The following is an 18,656-nucleotide window of genomic DNA, read 5'->3' as shown; positions in this document are numbered from 1 at the left end:
ATTATTGCATTTTATTTCGTATTTTTGAGCGAATTGTGGTAATTCTGTAACAAGTTCCATACATCAGAGGTAAATGTGGAGTAATTTACCAGTTAATTGAAGGGAATACATAGTACAGAGATGAGAAAAGACACAAAACAGATTAGACGGTCTCTCAGACTAAACATAGTCTGAGAGGACTATGTGCATGCTCCTATATACTTTAGAGGATCAGAAGGAGGCAGGCGCAGTAGACATTTTGACTATTTTATTTCAAGTAAAATAAGACTGGTCTTTCCCTATGTCTAATGGGGGTGTTTCCTACCTATTTTATCAACGATGGTGCTCATCAGTCAGTGTAAATGTCCAAAACAAGACCATCAATATCTAACGTATCTGATCCTGCTGTTACCAGCAGGTGAGACTCTATAAAACTATCCTTGTTATATAGGCCCCAACTCTTAGTAGAAGTATGTACATGCCAAAGGTTTGGTAGGATGGCAGAGCAGCCAGGCCTATTTTATGAGGAGGATGTGAGCTGTAGGTAAGTACAACGAACTCTGCAAATACCTAGGCCCAAAGAAACTCACACACTTGTAGTTATAGCAAAATATACATTTATTTTATATACACAAGATAGGTAAATGCTATTTAGACTAAGCAACACAAATGGAAAACATAAGCAGCATTTTTTCAGGTGAAAGCTTCATTAGTAGTGGCTTGCACTAGTAATGAACACGGTTCAATGATAAATCAATTCACTTTGTAAAGTCAATCAGAATGTCCTGTTGTAAGGAACAGGGGTTATTCAGCACTAGCATACTACTACTTGGTAATACTTGTTAATGATTCTAAGGCTTTAGCAGTCCTTTCTTTAACTAGTCAAGAGTTCTTCAAAGTCAGTTGACGAGGGAGGCAAAGTCACAGGCAGTGAAAGAAAAGACAAAGTTTCATAGATTAGTTAATTTAATGTAGGATGCTTTAGTGGAATGAAAGGTTAGTAGGGACCTTGGAAAGGACTCCCTATAAGTACACAAGTTGTTAGGCCTGGGCTAACACCCAAACTCTGGATACAGCACTCAAGTGACACTGAAGTGGCAAATGGGCTTTTTAGATAAGTACTACCTTGTCTCCCACAGTACCTTAGGGGTATTGAAGAAGGTGCAGCCAGATTATTTCCTGTGCAGCAGCGATGGACCCGGTCTCCTGTTCCTTGGTCATGGTGACGAAAGGAGGGACTCTGAAAGTGATATTGCAGCAGCAGTCTCAGGAAATGACCCTCAGCAAGGAATTCTTTAGACTCCCACAAAGGTCTGCGGTTCTGGTGCCTTTTTACAAGCTCCAACAGTTAACGGTTACCGCCCAGTCGATCCGCCTCGATTCTACAGTCCAGCACTCTGGTGAGGTGATTTTGAGGAGGGAGTGCTTCCCTCTAGAGATCCAAGTGGAGCTCCCCAAAGTTCTGGGAGAATTTGTTCACTGGAAGAGGATGCACTGCATTTGGATCGGAGGTCCCCTGGTATTGGCGGTTTGCAGCCCTGGAAGGTCGCAGCATGTCGGAGCATGGCTTTTTCTGCAGGTCGCCTTAGGGCTAGTTGGTCCCACCAGACAAAGGGAAGTAGTCGTACTCTTCTGAGCTCCTGTCGATTTAGAAAACGGGGTCAGGACAGCAGTGGTCTCTTCATGGTTACTGGAAGGGTCTGCCGGCATCTCTGGTAGTCTTCTGCTTCGAATTCTCCGTTCCAGTGGTTGACTTGCCTTCTGCATCAGGAACCTCAGCGTTTATCAGGATTTCCCATTCATTCCTCTGCAAACTCTCCCAGCAGTTTACAGAAGAAGGTGGGTGGCTGTCCAATCAGTACAGCCACCTCTCCCCCCCCCCCCCAGTGGGAACTGGTTCCATTCAGGCACATCAGACAAAGGATAGGGGAGTTGCGGGCTCCTACCCTGCTTCCTGTCCTTGGAGACACATTGGAGCCTCTGCGGGATACACAAAAGGTTTCTTCTCAATACAAAACTCACATCAAGATCTCCCCCTCATAGGATGGTAGGAGGACCACAAGAAAGGACAACCACACAAGAAATGACGAAAAAAGAAAGGGGCCACCATGTTGGAACCTAGGTAACCCTCTTGTGCAGAACCGCAGCCATGAATACAGCCTGGGGTGGAAAATTGCACAAAAGTCAGAACACATCCACTACCACCAGCCATAACTGTAAGGTTGTCACTGTAACCAAAAGGTTACAGAAGAAGAGAGAAGGGGGATACTAGTTATCCCCTCAGCACTCCACATAAGGTTGGGTGTGATGATCTCTCAAAATTAAAAGTTTAGTAAGGATAAAAAGTATCCCTCTTTGCTTAAGAACAGTAGTTTTTAAGGAAAATGAAAGAATATAAAAGGAGAACCGAAAGGGCCCCCAGCAACACTACACATGGGGTGCTATGCTGTAAAGGTGAAAGACAGATGCCTTTGAGATTCATATCGTCTGGTATGGGTTGACCTTTCCCTTTTCCCAGGGTAACAAATGTCCAACTTTTTTTCTCCTCCCCCTTAATTGTTTTTGGGTTGAGTCCCTCTTGACCTTCCGGTATTCCCGTTCCCTGTATTACCTTTTTGTTTTCAGAGGTAAAAGCATTGTTACTTCATACTTTTGTGCGTAGCATAAATACAGTAAGGAGCATTGGCAATGCCAACAGTTTTGACTTTTGTATAGGCATGGTATAGGCAGATTGTTTTTTTAAGGAATCTAAGCAAATTGAAGAATCTAGCATGGATACTGCATCTAAGCGAAATGAAGGTTAGCCACAGTTTGAACGTAGAATGCAGCCAGATGTTTAATCTAGAAGAATGTTGAATCTAGAAGAATGTTGATGGTAATGCTTGCACTGAACCTAGGAGCATGAAGAATGTAGCCTCTAAATTAAAGTAAATTGGCTTGGAGTTTAGCCATCATATTTATTCTGGGTCACTGTTTAGAATGTAGACAATGCATGTAACCTCTCACTCTCCATGCATAGGAAAACTAGCCGAAGGCACATCCGCAGACCAGCACGCATCTTCCATCATACACCACTTACACTTCGCACAACACCGCTCTCGCATACCCCTCTAAACCACTTATCACCACCCATCCACATGCCAGCTTGACATGGGTGGCTAGCAGGGTCTTCGACACCCCTCATATCATTGTACTGTCCAATGTGCATACACACATACTAGCACCTCCTCAAAGTTCTTCCCATTCCCGGACTCTGGTTCAACCCAACCAACCCCCTGAGGGCCTTCAACCTACAGCTTGTTCTGACCATATTTGTGGTGAAAGGTGCTATGACGCATTACATTTGCCAGCGACTGCCAGAATGGTACTAATTGGTCATTAATGATAGCAGATGCAAAGTAGTGCGAGTGGCAGCCCATATCCTAGCTGTGCCTGGCAGCAAATGCCTATCTATTATCTACAAACAAGACAGAATGATTGACTTTGCCACTGCTTGTTTTTAATGGAGTTGGATGAATGACATGCATGCTGCTTATAAATCAAGTGTCCGAAGGCATTTTTTTATCACACCCGTAGCACATTTACAGCTCCAATTAAGCCATTAACGATCAGAAGACTGCCTTGAAATAACACTGGCATGCACTTAAAGCTCAAAGTTTAAAATGACTACTTGATAAAGCTAGCTCAGATCCCAGGAGAGTGTTTTGGTAGACGAGGGCCAGGAAGTGGGGGTTACCATGACCATGGGCATTCAGTGGGTGGGTAAATAACCAAATACCTACAAGCTTTGTGTCCCTCCTAATTTCCTATCTCCCAACTAGATGTAATAGTTTTGGCTTGTAAGTAATAGCCAAAACTAAAAAATGGCGGCCAGTCACATACTTCACCACATAATGATAAAACATATTTTTGATAGATGTAGTTTCAAGATTCAACGGACAAATAAATGTGTTGCTAGGTTTTATACAGAGTTGTCACTTTCATGGTCCTGTGGTACTCTGATGGATCTGAAAGAGGGTGGGGCAGAGAAACCGGGAAAATGCAAGAAATCACTGCTTTTGTGTCGATGCATGCAGTTTGGAAATAATTGGTGCTATGCGCAGGACTGTTTCTTGGTGTTCTCTGTCAAGGGCATTGAGGATTTGCTTATATGGCGCGAGGATGCATTGACTATGATATATACGTTGTCTGGAGAGGTGAAGTTTAATTAAACAGATTTCTGAACCAGTGAAATCCGTGGTTCCCAAATGGGAAATCCAAACCTGCCAAGACAATGTTTGGGAACTGTAAACGCAAGGTAGGATAAGCAACATACATGTACCAAGTATTTTTTAAAAAAACAGTACTACCTATGCAGCTGCAGTATTTCAGGAGCAAATTGACAAGAGGGGTCCTGGGAGTCCCTCTGCCAGACATTAGTCCTGGTTACGAGGGACTTACCCAGTGTCTATCTATGCAGCTGCAGTATTTCAGGAGCATACAAAATTCCTTATCCATTCGAGAAAAGGAGAAAATATCATTGCTCTCCGTCTTCTAAAACAGAGTGCACCACTCCTCAAATTCCAAATCTAGAGGCAGTGCATAACCTATCCTTAGCGAGGCCTGGAATTTGGTCGGGAAACCAGTGTCTCTACCATTTAAAGCATTGGTTCGCAGGTGCAGAGGAGCGTAAACAATTAGTGTGAATAGTGGTAAATGCGTATTGATAAATCCACCTAAGTGATGTTACTCCCTCCTTTTGTATGTTTCTGGTATTGTTATTTGGTGAACAGTGTGTGAGTTGGCTGTCTTCGCTGTCATTTTAATTGAGTTCCAGGCGTCCAAATCTTCACACGGGCAGTTTGTTTAATTATACTTTGAGTGGGTGCCCGTTGTGTGTTACGTTGATTATGGGGCAAACTGCATTGTTGTCCTTTGGCCACGCATACATTTTATTAGGGCTGCACTTGACGTATGAGAGCCATTCGCTTTGCCATTGCTTAATAGAGGGGGTCCTCCCTAATCTTTCAATAACAAATGTTGAAGGTTTTATTTTCTCAACTGTATTCAGGGCAACAATATTGTCCATTCCTAATGGCTACCCTTTTACGCACACAACTTCGCAACCAACATAGGATTACATTGCATATCGCCATGGACTCTCTCGTGGAAGGTCGCCTTATGGAACATTGCTTCTTTTAACTGGAAAGGCCCTTTTATTTATTGTGCTTTTAGTTTCTAAACCAACCTTAAGCACATGGCCCTAAAATCCACGAGGGGAGTGGGTGGTCGTCGTTCTAATAAATAAAAATGTGTGTGCTAGGTGCCATACGTATACCGGGGACAACGGCCAGACTTCTATGGCAATTTCAGTGTAATGATGCCCCAAAACCTACTTCTGCCATGGCCTAGACCCACTTTGACTGAATAGTACAATATAATCACTCCATGGAGTTGCATCAGAAGCCCTACTGCTATGATCGCGGGTGGCATTGCCGAACAGCCCCTTTAATGCAGACACGGTGATTCACTACTATGTGGGCATCCACAACGCCCTGCTAATATTGGATTGAAATGTGGTGGCACTCTGCAGCTGTTTAAACGCCTATATTCAAACCAGAGATAGTTAATCTAAAAATTGAACAGACATGGTCTTCAGCGTGCACGCCGATGTGATGCGGCGGTGTTTAAAGCAGCTCAGAGGGGGCCCCAGCTTTTTTCATTGTGTATCGTAAATGTATACCAATGTGGAATGTCTGAACCCCTAGCAGGCTCCAGTCCAGGCAGCCTCGAAGTTATGAGCCATTCCAGCGTTTACGTGTGCGCCGCGCCCCACCCCCAAACCTCCAAGAAGCCGCACATTCACTTCACCTAATCTTTTATTTGATTAGGCTTGACCTAATCTTTTATTTGTGTTATAAATTATTAATTGGATGGTGGAATGAAGGCGAGGTCTGCGCAGCCGGCTTCCCATGTGTGCTCACCTAATTGGGAATGCGGAATGACTGGACCGCTGTTGGGCTCTCATACTCAGCCTGGAAACATTTCCGTTCAGATAACTGCCAACAATCCCATGCTGTTTATCTAGCAAATGGTCCTTTCTGGAACACACGGGCAGGCATGATTTGGTGTGTCGTCGTAGCAATGCCATATTACTAATGGAAACGAATGCAGGCGCACCACGCTTTCTGTATGTGTGATGGGGGAGGATGGTGGCGGCGCGGGCAGCTCGACAGAGTTTAAATCAGCCGAGGGGGGGTGCCCTCTCTTGAATCATGCTGCAGTGATATCCACAATTGGTATACAATATGAATGTGTATAACGCTACTGAAAACACGGGGTTGGGGCGGTTTGGGGAGGGAGCGGGGTCGTTTTGAAGTCATTGATTATAACAAAGCACATTTACATGTTGCAGAATTTAAAAAAGAAGCCACGGCGTGATATGTGCGTGAATGAAAAGTCGTTTTATGTGACGGTTCTCGTTTTAGCTATGTAGGACAGCCAACCCGTGTGTGTACCATGAGCACCCCACACCGTGGCTAATATATAAGCAGCGCTCAGATGCCTAAGGCTTCGTAGCGCTATATAAATGCAAAATATTATTATATGGCAAACCTCGTAGTAAATGTGCGTTTAGAAAATATTGTCAGAACGATGACAATCCAGACCGTTTAAACCGCAGGCACTGCACCTCAACCATGTGGTGTGAAATTTGAAAACATGTATATGGATTCCCAAAGCAAAATAGTTCTTGGCACAGCCAATTCAAAATCAGAAAGACTTAGTTGTAAATTACACGTGCTTTTATATTTAATATTCATGCCATATAATGAATACAATACTTTGACTGGAAGTAACAAACCTCCTCTCTAATGTATAGCAAAAAGAGTTAGGTAAAATCTAAGCAGTCTACTTTAAAATACATACACACTTAAACTTGAGGTCAACACTGTTATCCTGTTCATTGCAGTGCTCTTGTTTAGTGAGTACCAATGCCAGTCTTGGTGCTCTGGATGTCCCGTGTGGGTCTTGTCTTATTACGATGCACGCAGGTAGAGCTCGGGGTGTAGGAACTGGCACTACCCTGCTTCTCGAAAATCATCTAGAAACAGAATATGACAGGTTCTCGGTGAAGCTACACAGCAATGAACAGTCAGTCATGTGTGTTCTTTTTGGATGTGCAAGAATGATGCAAACAAATGCAAATTTGCAGCTGCTGTTGGTGCAGTACAAGGCGATCGTGTGGAGGACGAGGGCTAGTCTGAGAAGAGGAAACGTCAAGTTAGTTGTCCTCACTTCCAAAGTTGCGTTTCCACCGAGGAGACGTGCCCAGTCTTCGGAACCAGACTGTTAAAGAGCAATGCAGCACAGGGGGAATTGTCCAACCCCCTGCTGAGTTATTCCTCCTAAGCCATGGGCAATTTATCCATCGGCCGCCGTTGGCCTCTTTCTGTGTGACAAACGCACATGTATAGCTTGCTCCTCGTTACGAATTGCAAAAAATCGCTCTTTCCCCTCACCTAAAAATCACCATTGCATTTATATTTCATGTGTATCCCTCCATTTGCCTATGCGTTGGCCTCTACTAAATAACCTTTATACAACTCTGTGCTGCCCTGTTTACCCAGCACATTCTTCAACCCTTAATAGCCTGGATGTAAACCGTCTCTTCCTTCGCCCCCATATCATCACTGGTCTAGTCTTCCTCGTTCCTTGGTCTCATTGTCTCACTTCCCGGTCCCCGACTCTCTCAGGTTCACTAGCCCCCCACCTCTACATACTGTCTTTATCAATCTGCCGTGCTTCCTCACTAACCTAGCGTTTTCTCCTCCTGCACACATTCCCCAGCCCCCCCCCCTTTCTTCGGCTATTGTACCTTGTAGTTCGAGACACCGGCCGTCGTGCGCACTTTGCCTATTGCCTTCTGCCATTGCCAATCCGTCTCTGCTTGGCGTATTTGCCAAACATATCCAGAATTCTTTTACCTCTCACATGCTCGTTCCCTCCGCCCTTACTGTGCACCCTCTCTCACTATCACTTGATGAAATGCAGAGCGTCACTGTGCACAATGGACCCCTTTGCGGGGTCGAGGTTGGTGAGAAGGCGAAAGCCCCCGCGGAGGGCCAGCATGATAGCCTCGAACTTAAGCGCCTCGAGGGTACACACAAACGTGCTGTCCTCCTTGAGAACCAGGCGGGTGCCGTTTTCTGACTTGACGAAGTATTTGAACTGCAGCACGTTGGGCGACACGGAGAACTCCTCCGGGAAGCCGTCCAGCCGGCTCTTGGACACCTGTACAATACGCGCCTTGAGGCGGCTAATGAAGTCGGGCGCGCTGCAGAATACACGCAGCCCCTGCGAGCGGTCATGCTGGTCGGTCACCTCCAGGAAGGTGCTCTCCCGCGTCGCGGCTTGCTCGCGCTCCCAGCGCGCGCGCACCTCCGCCGCTAAGGCGCGCAGCCCCAGGTGATCAGCCTCCTGCGCCAGTAGCCCGTACTCGCGGAAGCCCTCGGGGAGTAGTAGCTCGCCGTTGCGCAAAAAGTTGAGGACATGCCTGAAGAGCAGCCCATCGCGGTCAAGGAAGAAGTGACCGTCAGCGTCCAAAGGGCAGGGAGTGCGGCCGCTCACCGCGCCCTCCAGCAGCGAGTCCGGGTAGCGCTGCACTGTCTTTCTTTGCGTGATGTACAAGTAGCCGCCCACGTTGAGTGTGAGCAACGCGGACGCCGAAGCGGGTCGCTCCCCGCCCGGTTCCGCACTCTCCTCGTCCTTGTCCCTGCGGGCGGCTCTGCGTTCCATGGCCTGCCTGGAAAGCCTTCGTTGTTGCCTGTACGCAGCCCCGAGAGCAGCAGTGCTGTCTGCGAGCAGCGCCTCTCACTGGAGCTTCGGCATCTCCACACAGCGCCTCTCACAGGACACGCTTCAAGAGTCACCTCACGCGGTGAGTGTCGACCTCGTCGTAGGCTTCATCCAATCAAACTCAGTGCATCCACTGACTGGGGTCGCCCACCAAAACATCCACGGATGCTCAACAGGTTGGTAATTGTAACGGGAGACTCCGGCATATCAGGAAGCCATGCGGACAGGCAGATTCCGCTTGGCGAAAATGGACGGCTCCGTTGATCCCCAGTGAATTCAGTTTTAGTCCAAAAACGATGCAGCCCTACGGTGAATCGCCAGAAAGTATTCATCCAGTCAATTAGAGGAAGTCCAAGTAGTGCCAGCTTTTTCCTACCAGTGGATGCTCAGACATTACGGCTTTCGCACACTGACATTGTTTTTATTTTGTTTCTCTGATGCTCATCACGTTGCAATAAGGGGAGTATAATAAAGTGAAAAGAACATCATGCAGTGGAGATGGGGCGTGGCAAATATGCCTGCAGCTCTGTGTGCAGTGGCAAGGATTTCTGCAGCTCTGTGGTGGAATGGTAAGAAAGGCGTGTTGTAACCTTGGAGGCAGGCTGGCATCGCCACAGTCCCCGCTCATTCATTACGTTATGTTGATTTATACCGCTCACCGCTACCACTCACACGGAAATGTCTCTGCGAACCAAGTTGGAGGTATTCGTTCGTGCTTTACATCCTTTATCACTATTTGAAGACACTTTAACTTAATAATGACTTCTCCTTAAGCTTCCCTAGCCACCCTAAAGCTTCTGCTTCTGAAGCCAGAGGTCGAAGTGGGCGGGAGTGGTCGGTAGCAGTGCTCCCATACTTTTTATTTTTAAGTTTCACTGTTCCTATACTTTTATTTTAAAAAATCGTTCTGGAATGGTTTCGTTTTAAAATAAATGTAGGAAGACGTTGAAGCTTGCATGTCGGTGCGCTGCACTGCACATTCCCATAAATAGGTGTGCTTGTTTCAGTGTTTCGATTGTGTGTGGGAGGGGGCGCAGTGATGGCATTTTTGGGGTGCGGGGCAGATCAGCAGGGAACATACTTCCACTGAAGCCCTCCCCCTCCAGTTCATACACCTCTGGTGAAGGGGCCACTGTCAAATATTTTAAAAACTACTGGACGCATAACCCCAGACATCTCGCTCAAATGGTCTAGTGTCACTAGGGACCTGTTACTGGTATGGTTAAGATTCATGCTGCTCATCTAGGGCATCCAGAATTCTAATATTCCTTGTATTTTAAGGACCTCATCACTTCCAACATCGGCTGAATTTCAAGGGCTTTGTTGCATTAAATATGAGCCCTTTAACTGTCCCTTAATTAAAGGTTTTTTCAATGAATTTCAAGGTTTTTGTTCTACCATAGTTTATTCAAGGGCCACTAACCATGGTCTTCGGCCGTGGCCAGTGTACATGTTGCACCAATAGGTTTCTTTAGGGAAAACTAGCCATGGCCTTCGACTGTGGCCACCACATGTTCACCTATAGATTTTCTTGGATCCCACTTCCCATGGCCTTTGGCTGTTACCACTGTATATTTTAATACTGTTTTTTTTCAAATCCCCACTTGCCATGCCCAGTGGCACTGGCCTTCAGCCATTGCACTTGTTGCACCAATAAGTTTCTTTCCGGCCCACTGACCAGGCCCACCAAACCCAAACCTGTCCCGGAAATTAAGTCAACGCTTTGTGCCCAAGTTGTTCCTTACTTGGTCCAATTCCCTTCAGTGTGTTTTTGCACTTCGGCCTGATAAAATTGTGACCTTTTCTCTATGGGAAAATGAATGCAAGTAGGCTAAAAACAGCATTTTTTCTTTAACATTTTTGCTCATTTTTTTAACATCTTTCCCATAATTTCTGGTGTGGGGGGGCCTCTGACAAACATTTTGTTTGGAAATGTCAGCCAAACCCATCAAGCCAAAAGTTATTAGTAATAGAATGTTCAGATTTCATATGTCTCATGCTACACACAGCTATAGTGTGGCATTCACCATGCTACAGTTGAGTGTTGAGTTCCATAGGAAACCCAAAAAAATGAATTGCTAATAACTTTTGACTCGTATGACAGATTTGGCAGCAATTTCGCAAACAAAATTGTACTCGGATGACTCCCTATTATCCAAAATACGTTGCAACACCATTTTATAGCTATCAGAACCTTGCGCAGCATAACATCTGGCATAAAAAAAATATTGAGCCATGTCTCCTTCTGACAACATTGCCTACATACCTGAGCCAGGGAATCTTCAGGTAGGGGTCCCTTGGAACCAAGTGTTTTATTAGCTCCTGCGTTAAACTGGCTTTACTTTTCCCCCAGACTCTAAGCCAATGGATTACAGGCTGAGCTGCGATGGAGTCACTAATGAACCTGCAGCCCAATTCCTGGTGGACTGCAACATTAAAGGCCGAGCTTGGAAGCCCCAATATTTGCTTCAAAAAAGTGTTCTCCTCCACCTGGGTGGGCCCAACATTGCTGTATCCCCACAGCTCCAAGTCATACCCGGCAACAGAAATAGCTTTCCCATTATAAACCTTGAGCACCAGCTTGACTAGTATAGTCTTGAACATGCCCATGGCTCGTTCCACCCCCTATAACCTGTTTGAACCTTGCAGTCTGCTTGGTAACATGGGCTTCAGCACTAACGTTTGAAGGAAATCTAACCCCCATATTGTCAAAACTGGAGACTCTGGGGATCAAGACCCCTCCTTACTAAACAACATTGCCTGACATTTTGGAGGACACTTCCCACTAATACAGACCATGACTGCCGATTTTTGGGCATTTACCTTCACATCCAGTGAATCCATGAATGAAGAGTAATCCTCAATCAAGTGCTGCAAGGCTCTGGGAGTACGAGCCAGAAGAACTGTATAGTCTGCATAAGCCAGCAAGGGGACACGTCGGCTACCCAGCCTGGGGACATACGGAGTGGAATTGAGGAAATCGCATTCAGCATCCACCCCCAGCCCCCTGCGCTGCCACGACGTGGAAGGCAGCTTGACAAGATGGCCTCCGTGCCAGACATTATGGGGACCTGTCCGATACCGCACCAGGGAAGTGAGCAGGTGGAGGAACGAGTATCAAGGTGGGATTGGTGTCAACCAGGTACGTGGCCTACAGCCTATCCTTCATTTGCGCAGGGTAGGGTTCTGGTGCGTCCGTATGGGCAGGGCATGCAACGGCTCCAGCAGCCACCCGTTACCCCGTCAATATCGCCTCCCGCCTGCGAGGACAGGTTCTTTGAGAGGAGAAATTGCGGACTTCCTTCCAGAGCTTCCAGCACAGAGCCAATCGCGATTCAAGGTGGGACTGGCAGAGGCCAAAATGGTGGCACAAGACATCATGGAGTCCACCCTGGCCCACGTTGACACTTCTGGCCGGGCCATTTGGATTGCCACGGGCATGAGAAGAACGGCCTGGCTCCATGCTACTAAGTTCAAACTGGATGTCCACGAGCGCATTTTGGACCTGCTGTTCGAAGGGGGTGACCTCTTCCACTCCACCACAGACGAGGAGCTGGATGAAAAGAAAAACCGCCTGCAAATGTTGAAGTCTTTATCCATCCTTACAAAGACCACGCCCAAAGCGTACACCCTGTCGCAGCAGCGCTCGGACAAGGGGCATACATACAGAGGGTTCTGTGGCTTCCAAGAGCAGGGGTCCAAGCAGCCGGACCATTCGCCGACCCAACATCGGCGCAAGCAACAAAAAGGGGGGGCGAGTAAGGGCTTTTTCCAGTCCCCCCTCCTCAGCAACAGCCTCAGAGGGGAAAGTGTCTCCAGTGGGGGGAAGGCTTGCTCTCCATGAACACTTCTGGTGCCAGAATTTTGCGGACCCCTGGATCCTCTCTGTAGTTTCACAGGGTACCGTCTACCCATCCCTGCCTACCACCCACAGATTGGGACAGCAACTGTTTTGGCGGCGATCCAGTCGCTCGTCAAGAGCTAGGAAGTGGAAGATGGCCCAGCCTCCCAGCGAGGCTTCGGCTTCTACTCCAGGATTTTCGCCATTCAGAAAAAGAACCAGGCAGGCCTGACAGTTGTGCTGACCTTTCGACCCTCAACCTCTCCCGTACCTCTACAGAAATTCAAGATGGTTATGCCAGCGTTCATATCAGAGACACTGTGCAGGGGAGACTGGATGTGCTCCCTGGATTTGAAGGACGAGTACCTACATGTCCCGATTTGGCAGCCTCATCGTTCTTTTCTACGATTCAGAATCATGTGCTACCATTTCCAATACAAGGTGCTTCCTTTTGGCCTCAACTTGGCCTTGGGGTCTTTACCAGACTGGTGAACACAGTGGCGGCCCTCCTCAGGGCCACCACATCTACCCGTACCTCGACGACTGGCTCATCAGGGCGACATCTCCGGAAGCTGTGCACCTCACTTCTCATGCTCTTATGAGCACACTACACAATCTGGGCTTTTCGCTCAATCTCAAGAAGTTGCAGCTGCAGCCTACGCAGAGACAGACATTCTTGGGGCTCATCTTGGACACATGCTCTGAGAATTTTTCCTTCGGAGGACAAGATCACGGCCATTAGGAGGGCCACTGCGCACTTCCTCAGCAGAGAGGCGACATCGGCCTGGTGGTACCAACACCTACTTGGTCTCATGGCAGCGATCCTATTTGCCATCCCCCCACACAAGACTCAGGATGAGGATACAGCTGCACTTTGCAGCATCATGGAACCAGGAGCTGGGCTGATAAATGTTCCTCCTTCTCTCTACCCGGATCTCACATGGTGGTCCATGGACTGTAAACTGCGCACGGGCCAGCCCTTCCGGCAACCTACCCACAGGTCACCATCACTACGGACTCCTCTCTTGAGGGATGGGGGGGGGGGCACCCTGGACAACCACTGCTTCCATGGCACCTGGAACTGGCAGGAGTAGGAGTACCACATCAATTGGCTGGAACTAAAGGCCATCTGGCTAGCGTTTGGAGCCTTCCTTCCGGTTATCGTGGGCAAGGTCGTCCTCATTCACACAGACCACTCGGATCAGCATGTTCTATGTCAACAAGCAGGGAGGAACCAGATCCCCTGCACTGTGCAGACTGAGAGTCGGCATGTGGGAATGGGCCCTGGAGAACATAATATACCTCCCAGAAGTCCACCTTCCAAGGGAATCTAACCTGGAGGCAGACGGGCTCAGCAGTCTGGGAGCGGACAATTACGAGTGGTAACTGAATGACCTCGTGCTGCAGGAGCTCTTCAGAAGGTGGTGACACCACCAGCTGTACCTCTTTGCCTCCTGGGACAACAAGAAGTGCCAACAGTTTGCATCCTGGCAGGGCCTGGGCCCCGGCTTCCTGGGCGGCGCATTTCAGATTCAGTGGAACGACATGACAGCTTACGCCTTCCCGCCCACACGCTGATCCACAGGGTGATATGCAAGATCAAGGTGTCTCGCCACCTTAGCCTCATTCTGATAGCTCAATGGTGGCCCGCCAGGCCATGGCTCTCGGAGCTGTTCAGCCTCAGAGAGAGACCACCCATTCGCCATCCGACGAGCCAGCACATCTGGCGCAACAAGGGGGCAGGGTCATCCACCCTGCGCCACAGAAACTATCCCTCAGAGCGTGGTTCCTGAGCAAGTCACGTTAGGGCACCTCAGCCTTTGGCAGGCTAATCTAGAGATCATACAGGGCGCTAGGAGCAAGGATACCAGGACCCAGTATAAGAGAAAGTGGACCATGTTCTGTCACTGGGAAGACTGAAAGGATATTAACCCCCTTGCATGTACGCTTATTTGGCAGCCATAGGGGCCTACAGAAACTCAGAGGAAGAGGTATTCCCCTCTTCCTACCCAATGGTCAAGAAGCATTTGATGGACCGCGCCAGACTCTACCCGCCCATCAAGAGGCCACACCCTGTATGGGACCTAAACGTAGTCTTGGGTGCCCTGACGCACAAACCATTTGAGCCCATGGTGTCTGCGGACATCAGGCTGGTCACCATTAAGACGGCCTTGCTAGTCTGCCTCACTTCGGCTCGCAGAGTCAGCGAAATGCAGGCGCTGGTCGCCTCGGAGCCCTTAATACTTTTCACAAGGATAAGGTAGTCCTGCAGACTCACCCAGCATTCCTATCTAAGGTGCCTTCCGTTTTCCATCTCAACGAAGAGATAATGTTTTTTGCTGAACCTAAGCATGAAGCTCAGAGTTCTGCACTGCCTCGATGTCAGGCGTACCCTAAAATTCTACTTGGACAGGACCAAGGGCTTCCGCAAGTCGGATGCACTGTTTGTCAGCTTTGGCAGATCAAGACTGTGGTATCAGTCATCCAAGGCCTCTATAGCCTGGTGGATGGTCTTGGTCATCAAGGAAGCATACGAGGAACAGAATAAGCCACTACTGGCCAACATGCACGCCCACGCGGTCAGAGCCGCCAAGGCAACGGCCATCGCATTCCAGCAGCATTGACCTTGACAAGTCATAAGCAGGGCAGCCACCTGGGTCACCCCTTTGACTTTCTGCAAGCATTACTCTTTGGACGCCGGCTCTAGATCGGACGCGGCTTTCTGGAGGTGGATCTTAGAAACCCGTTTGCTTAAGGAGGTTCTCCTCTCCACCCTGGGGCTACATTCAGTTGTAATCGCCCATGCAGTATGGAGGAAATGGGACGTAAGGGTAATTATAAGTTACTCACCGTAGTGACTAAGTACTTAGTCCATAGTCCCCTTTCCGCCATATGTGCAGCCACCCCCCCCCCCCCCAATAAAACTGGTGTCATTAGGCAAGGTTAATCCATTGTCCTCAGTCAATGGGGACTGAGGTGTGGCGCCGGAGGGGGGAGTCAGGGCAGCGCATGCTCCCAGGGCCGCACGCCTCTAAATTTAAAGGGGAAAAGGTTCCATCTCCCGTCCCCAGGAAAGGACACCCATGCAGTATGGAGGAAAGGGGACTAAGGACACATTAGTCACTACGGTGAGTAACTTTTAATTTATCCATCACCACCTCAGCCTCGGCCACCCTGATTGCTGCCGCCTGCCTATATTCGGCTTCATTCAGCCCCTCGATCCCAGAGGGCACCCTTATAGCCCTCTGGCAAACCAATTAATCATGTTTTCCCAAAGGAATTTTCAATGTCAGTTTATCAAACAGCTTTCAGTAGTTCGCGCGTGAGTTCTGAAGTAAAATAAAGCGAGGTTAACTTTATTTTTCAGCCCGAATAGGCCTTTTCAAACTGGTAGCTGAGAAAAGAGTGGATCATCAGGAGTTGCAGGTGATCTGAAGACTCGGGTGATTGTAGTTGTAGCGAGTTGATTTAGCTTTCTACATTCCCTTCCAGGTTATTCAGGGTGTCTAGTTTGGACATGATTTGTTGCACTATTTTGGAAGTGGCCAAAAGTACTCCCAGGGTAACAATTCGCCAACCTCCAGCAGCATAACGCACTGCTTACTCTGCTTAGCGACCAGAGTCTGAATACAAATATTGTTTTCCTTTTATTTAACATTCCTCTGCAGAGGTCTACAAGGATACAGCAACCAGCAGCTGCTGACTACAAACAACGACCCGCAAACGGCTCAAAACAATGCTCTTTCAGTTTATTCAGGGCTTAATGAAGAAGCAGTTATCAAATTTATTTTCCCGTCTCCATTCACATTGTACACTTACCTCGTTTTCTCATCTCTCTGTGCACTGCTCAGGGAGTCGACTGCCGTTTTAACACAGCTTTTCCTGCACTAGTGCTTATTGGGCTTGTCAGAAATGCAACGCGGGAATTCCGTAATTTAACTGCTATTTTCTCACTGCTGCAGCACCGGGTCTTGAAGCCCGCCTTAAGACACCTGTACAGTGGCTGGGGTAAAAGCACTTGAAGCACAACTGGCGAATACAGCCGACTAATTCAGACGGGTTTGCACCTCATGCAGCACAGGCATGGACCCAAGTGGCGGGCTCCCGATGTCCAGGTCCGTATGCACTGACCCTTGGGACTGCTCCGGAGCTTCTCATCACCGCTAAACTTCACGCGTTTGCTTCTCACGGTGCACTTACTCTCACAACAGCAGAGTAAAGAACAAGCATCAACAGTCACGTGTCAAGCCGCACTGCACTCCTGGAACACCCTTAGCCGCTTTCGACACTTGAGAAGGAGCTAAAGGTAAATATTTGACAGTGCCACATTCCTCCAAAATGATAACTATATCTCCTATGGTGCTTCGCAGCAGAGACGCTGAACGGCATTTCAGAAATGAAAGCAATTTCTCCCAAAAATTCTATTGCTATGTTTGTGAAGGGCTCCCCCAGACCTAACAGAAAATTTGGAATAAAACGTTCTAAAATAAAAAAGTTAGTAAGAAAACAGAACACCGCAGTTTTCAGCCCATTTATTTTCTCACAGAGAAAAAGTGCAGTATTTAAACAGCCGTAGGACGAACACCTCTGGGCAAATTTGGACCAAATGAGAAACAACTTGGGCACAAAGCATGGACTTAAAATTTCTTGACTGGTTTGGGGGTAAATCCTTCCAATAGTTTAAAAAATATTCAACAGAGAAAGGGGTGCCCCCGCTCCTTAAAAACTTTATATCGGCCTCGGTGCTTTTTACAGCAGAGAGGCTGACCAAGGCTAATAACCTTTGACTTGCTTGATGGATTTGGATAACACTTTCTAAACCAAAGGTTTGTCAAGCCCCCCGTGCCCCAAAACTAAACATTTTGGGAACAATTTGTTAACAAATGAAAAAGTTAAGAAAACAAACGCTATTTTCATCTTACTCGTATTAATTTTCCCTTGGAGAAAAAGTGCAGTTTTTGAACAGCTGTAGCGTGAAAGCCGCTTGGCAGATTTGGACCAAATAAGAAACAATTTGGGCAACGCATTGACTTAATTTCCTTGACTAGGTTGGGGTAAATCCATCCAGTAGTTTTAACATATATATTCACCTTGGTGCTTTGCAGCAGATAGGATTTTCAGAAATGAAAATACACCTCTTTGTTTTTTCTCAATGCTAATGATTCGGGCGCTATTACTGGGGGTAGCTGCAAATGAAAGAACTCATAATGCTATTTGGAGGAGGAAAAAGGATGCCATCAAACTGTGGAATGAACTCCCCCATGACCTTACAGAGTCTAGTAACATTCTCAACTTCAGAAAGAGGCTCAAAACTCTTCTGTTTATGTAGTCACTCAACCACAACGCTTAGATGACCTGGCTGTAGGCACTATATAAATACCAATCACATTAGAATAGAGTTTGGGAGTGAGAAAGAATACACCATGTGATGGGTATTTGTGGGATGGATTGGGGAGCCAGTTAGGGGCTAGAACATTTTTCGTTTATCAGGGGAAGACTGTAGGAATCTCATGAGATTGCAGCAGCAACACTGTAACACGTGTTCAGAAACAAATGTGTCTCACACAAAGCAATGAGTGATGGGGGGTAATAGGAGAGGGTTAGGGATGGAAAAAGCAATGGAGTTTAGTGAGGCGACCTCGAAAAAAGAAGGGGGACCCATGTTGAGTGCCTGTAAGGGTGTGGAATTCTTTTTAACTCTGAGCAGTTTTTCCCGTTATCCGCGAACCACTTCTCTACTGCAGTCATTTCTGTTATGGAAAATGATTACTGTGAAATTATTGTGGGAAGAAGTAGTTTGAGGGGTGAGAAATGCGAGACAGTTTTATCAATTTTTTCAATTTCATAAAGGGTTAAGATGAACGCTCTTCTTTCTCTAGCCTAACGAGAGTATCCTTACCTAGCAAACTAAAGAAAGATGTCCTAATGTACAATCGTTTCTGACCCTCGCACTAATACTTTCAACAATGTACAAGGAATAGTTGTCTAACTTCAGTTCAAC

The 18,656-nt window shown here is 47.4% G+C and overlaps 2 protein-coding genes across 2 annotated transcripts in view; one reads left to right on the top strand and one right to left on the bottom strand.

Annotated features, from left to right (window-relative positions):
* The window catches only part of GTF2F2 (general transcription factor IIF subunit 2), a 1,410,422-nt gene that overhangs the window by 777,865 nt on the left and 613,901 nt on the right, over window positions 1–18,656 (top strand). The gene's annotated exons all lie outside the window — the stretch shown is intronic.
* KCTD4 (potassium channel tetramerization domain containing 4) lies at window positions 597–9,376 on the bottom strand. The gene has a single exon (XM_069639168.1). The coding sequence runs from the start codon at window positions 8,752–8,754 to the stop codon at window positions 7,993–7,995; it is 762 nt and encodes a 253-aa protein (XP_069495269.1). The 5' UTR covers window positions 8,755–9,376; the 3' UTR covers window positions 597–7,992.

This window comes from Ambystoma mexicanum, chromosome 7q (genome assembly GCF_040938575.1).
Source record: "Ambystoma mexicanum isolate Mex_15411 chromosome 7q, UKY_AmexF1_1, whole genome shotgun sequence".
NCBI lineage: Eukaryota > Metazoa > Chordata > Amphibia > Caudata > Ambystomatidae > Ambystoma > Ambystoma mexicanum.
This window is presented reverse-complemented; position numbering and strand designations above follow the sequence as displayed.

What these genes read in the sequence shown, in the direction of transcription:
- KCTD4 (XM_069639168.1), bottom strand. Translation starts at nt 8,754, where the DNA reads ATGGAACGCAGAGCCGCCCGCAGGGACAAGGACGAGGAGAGTGCGGAA.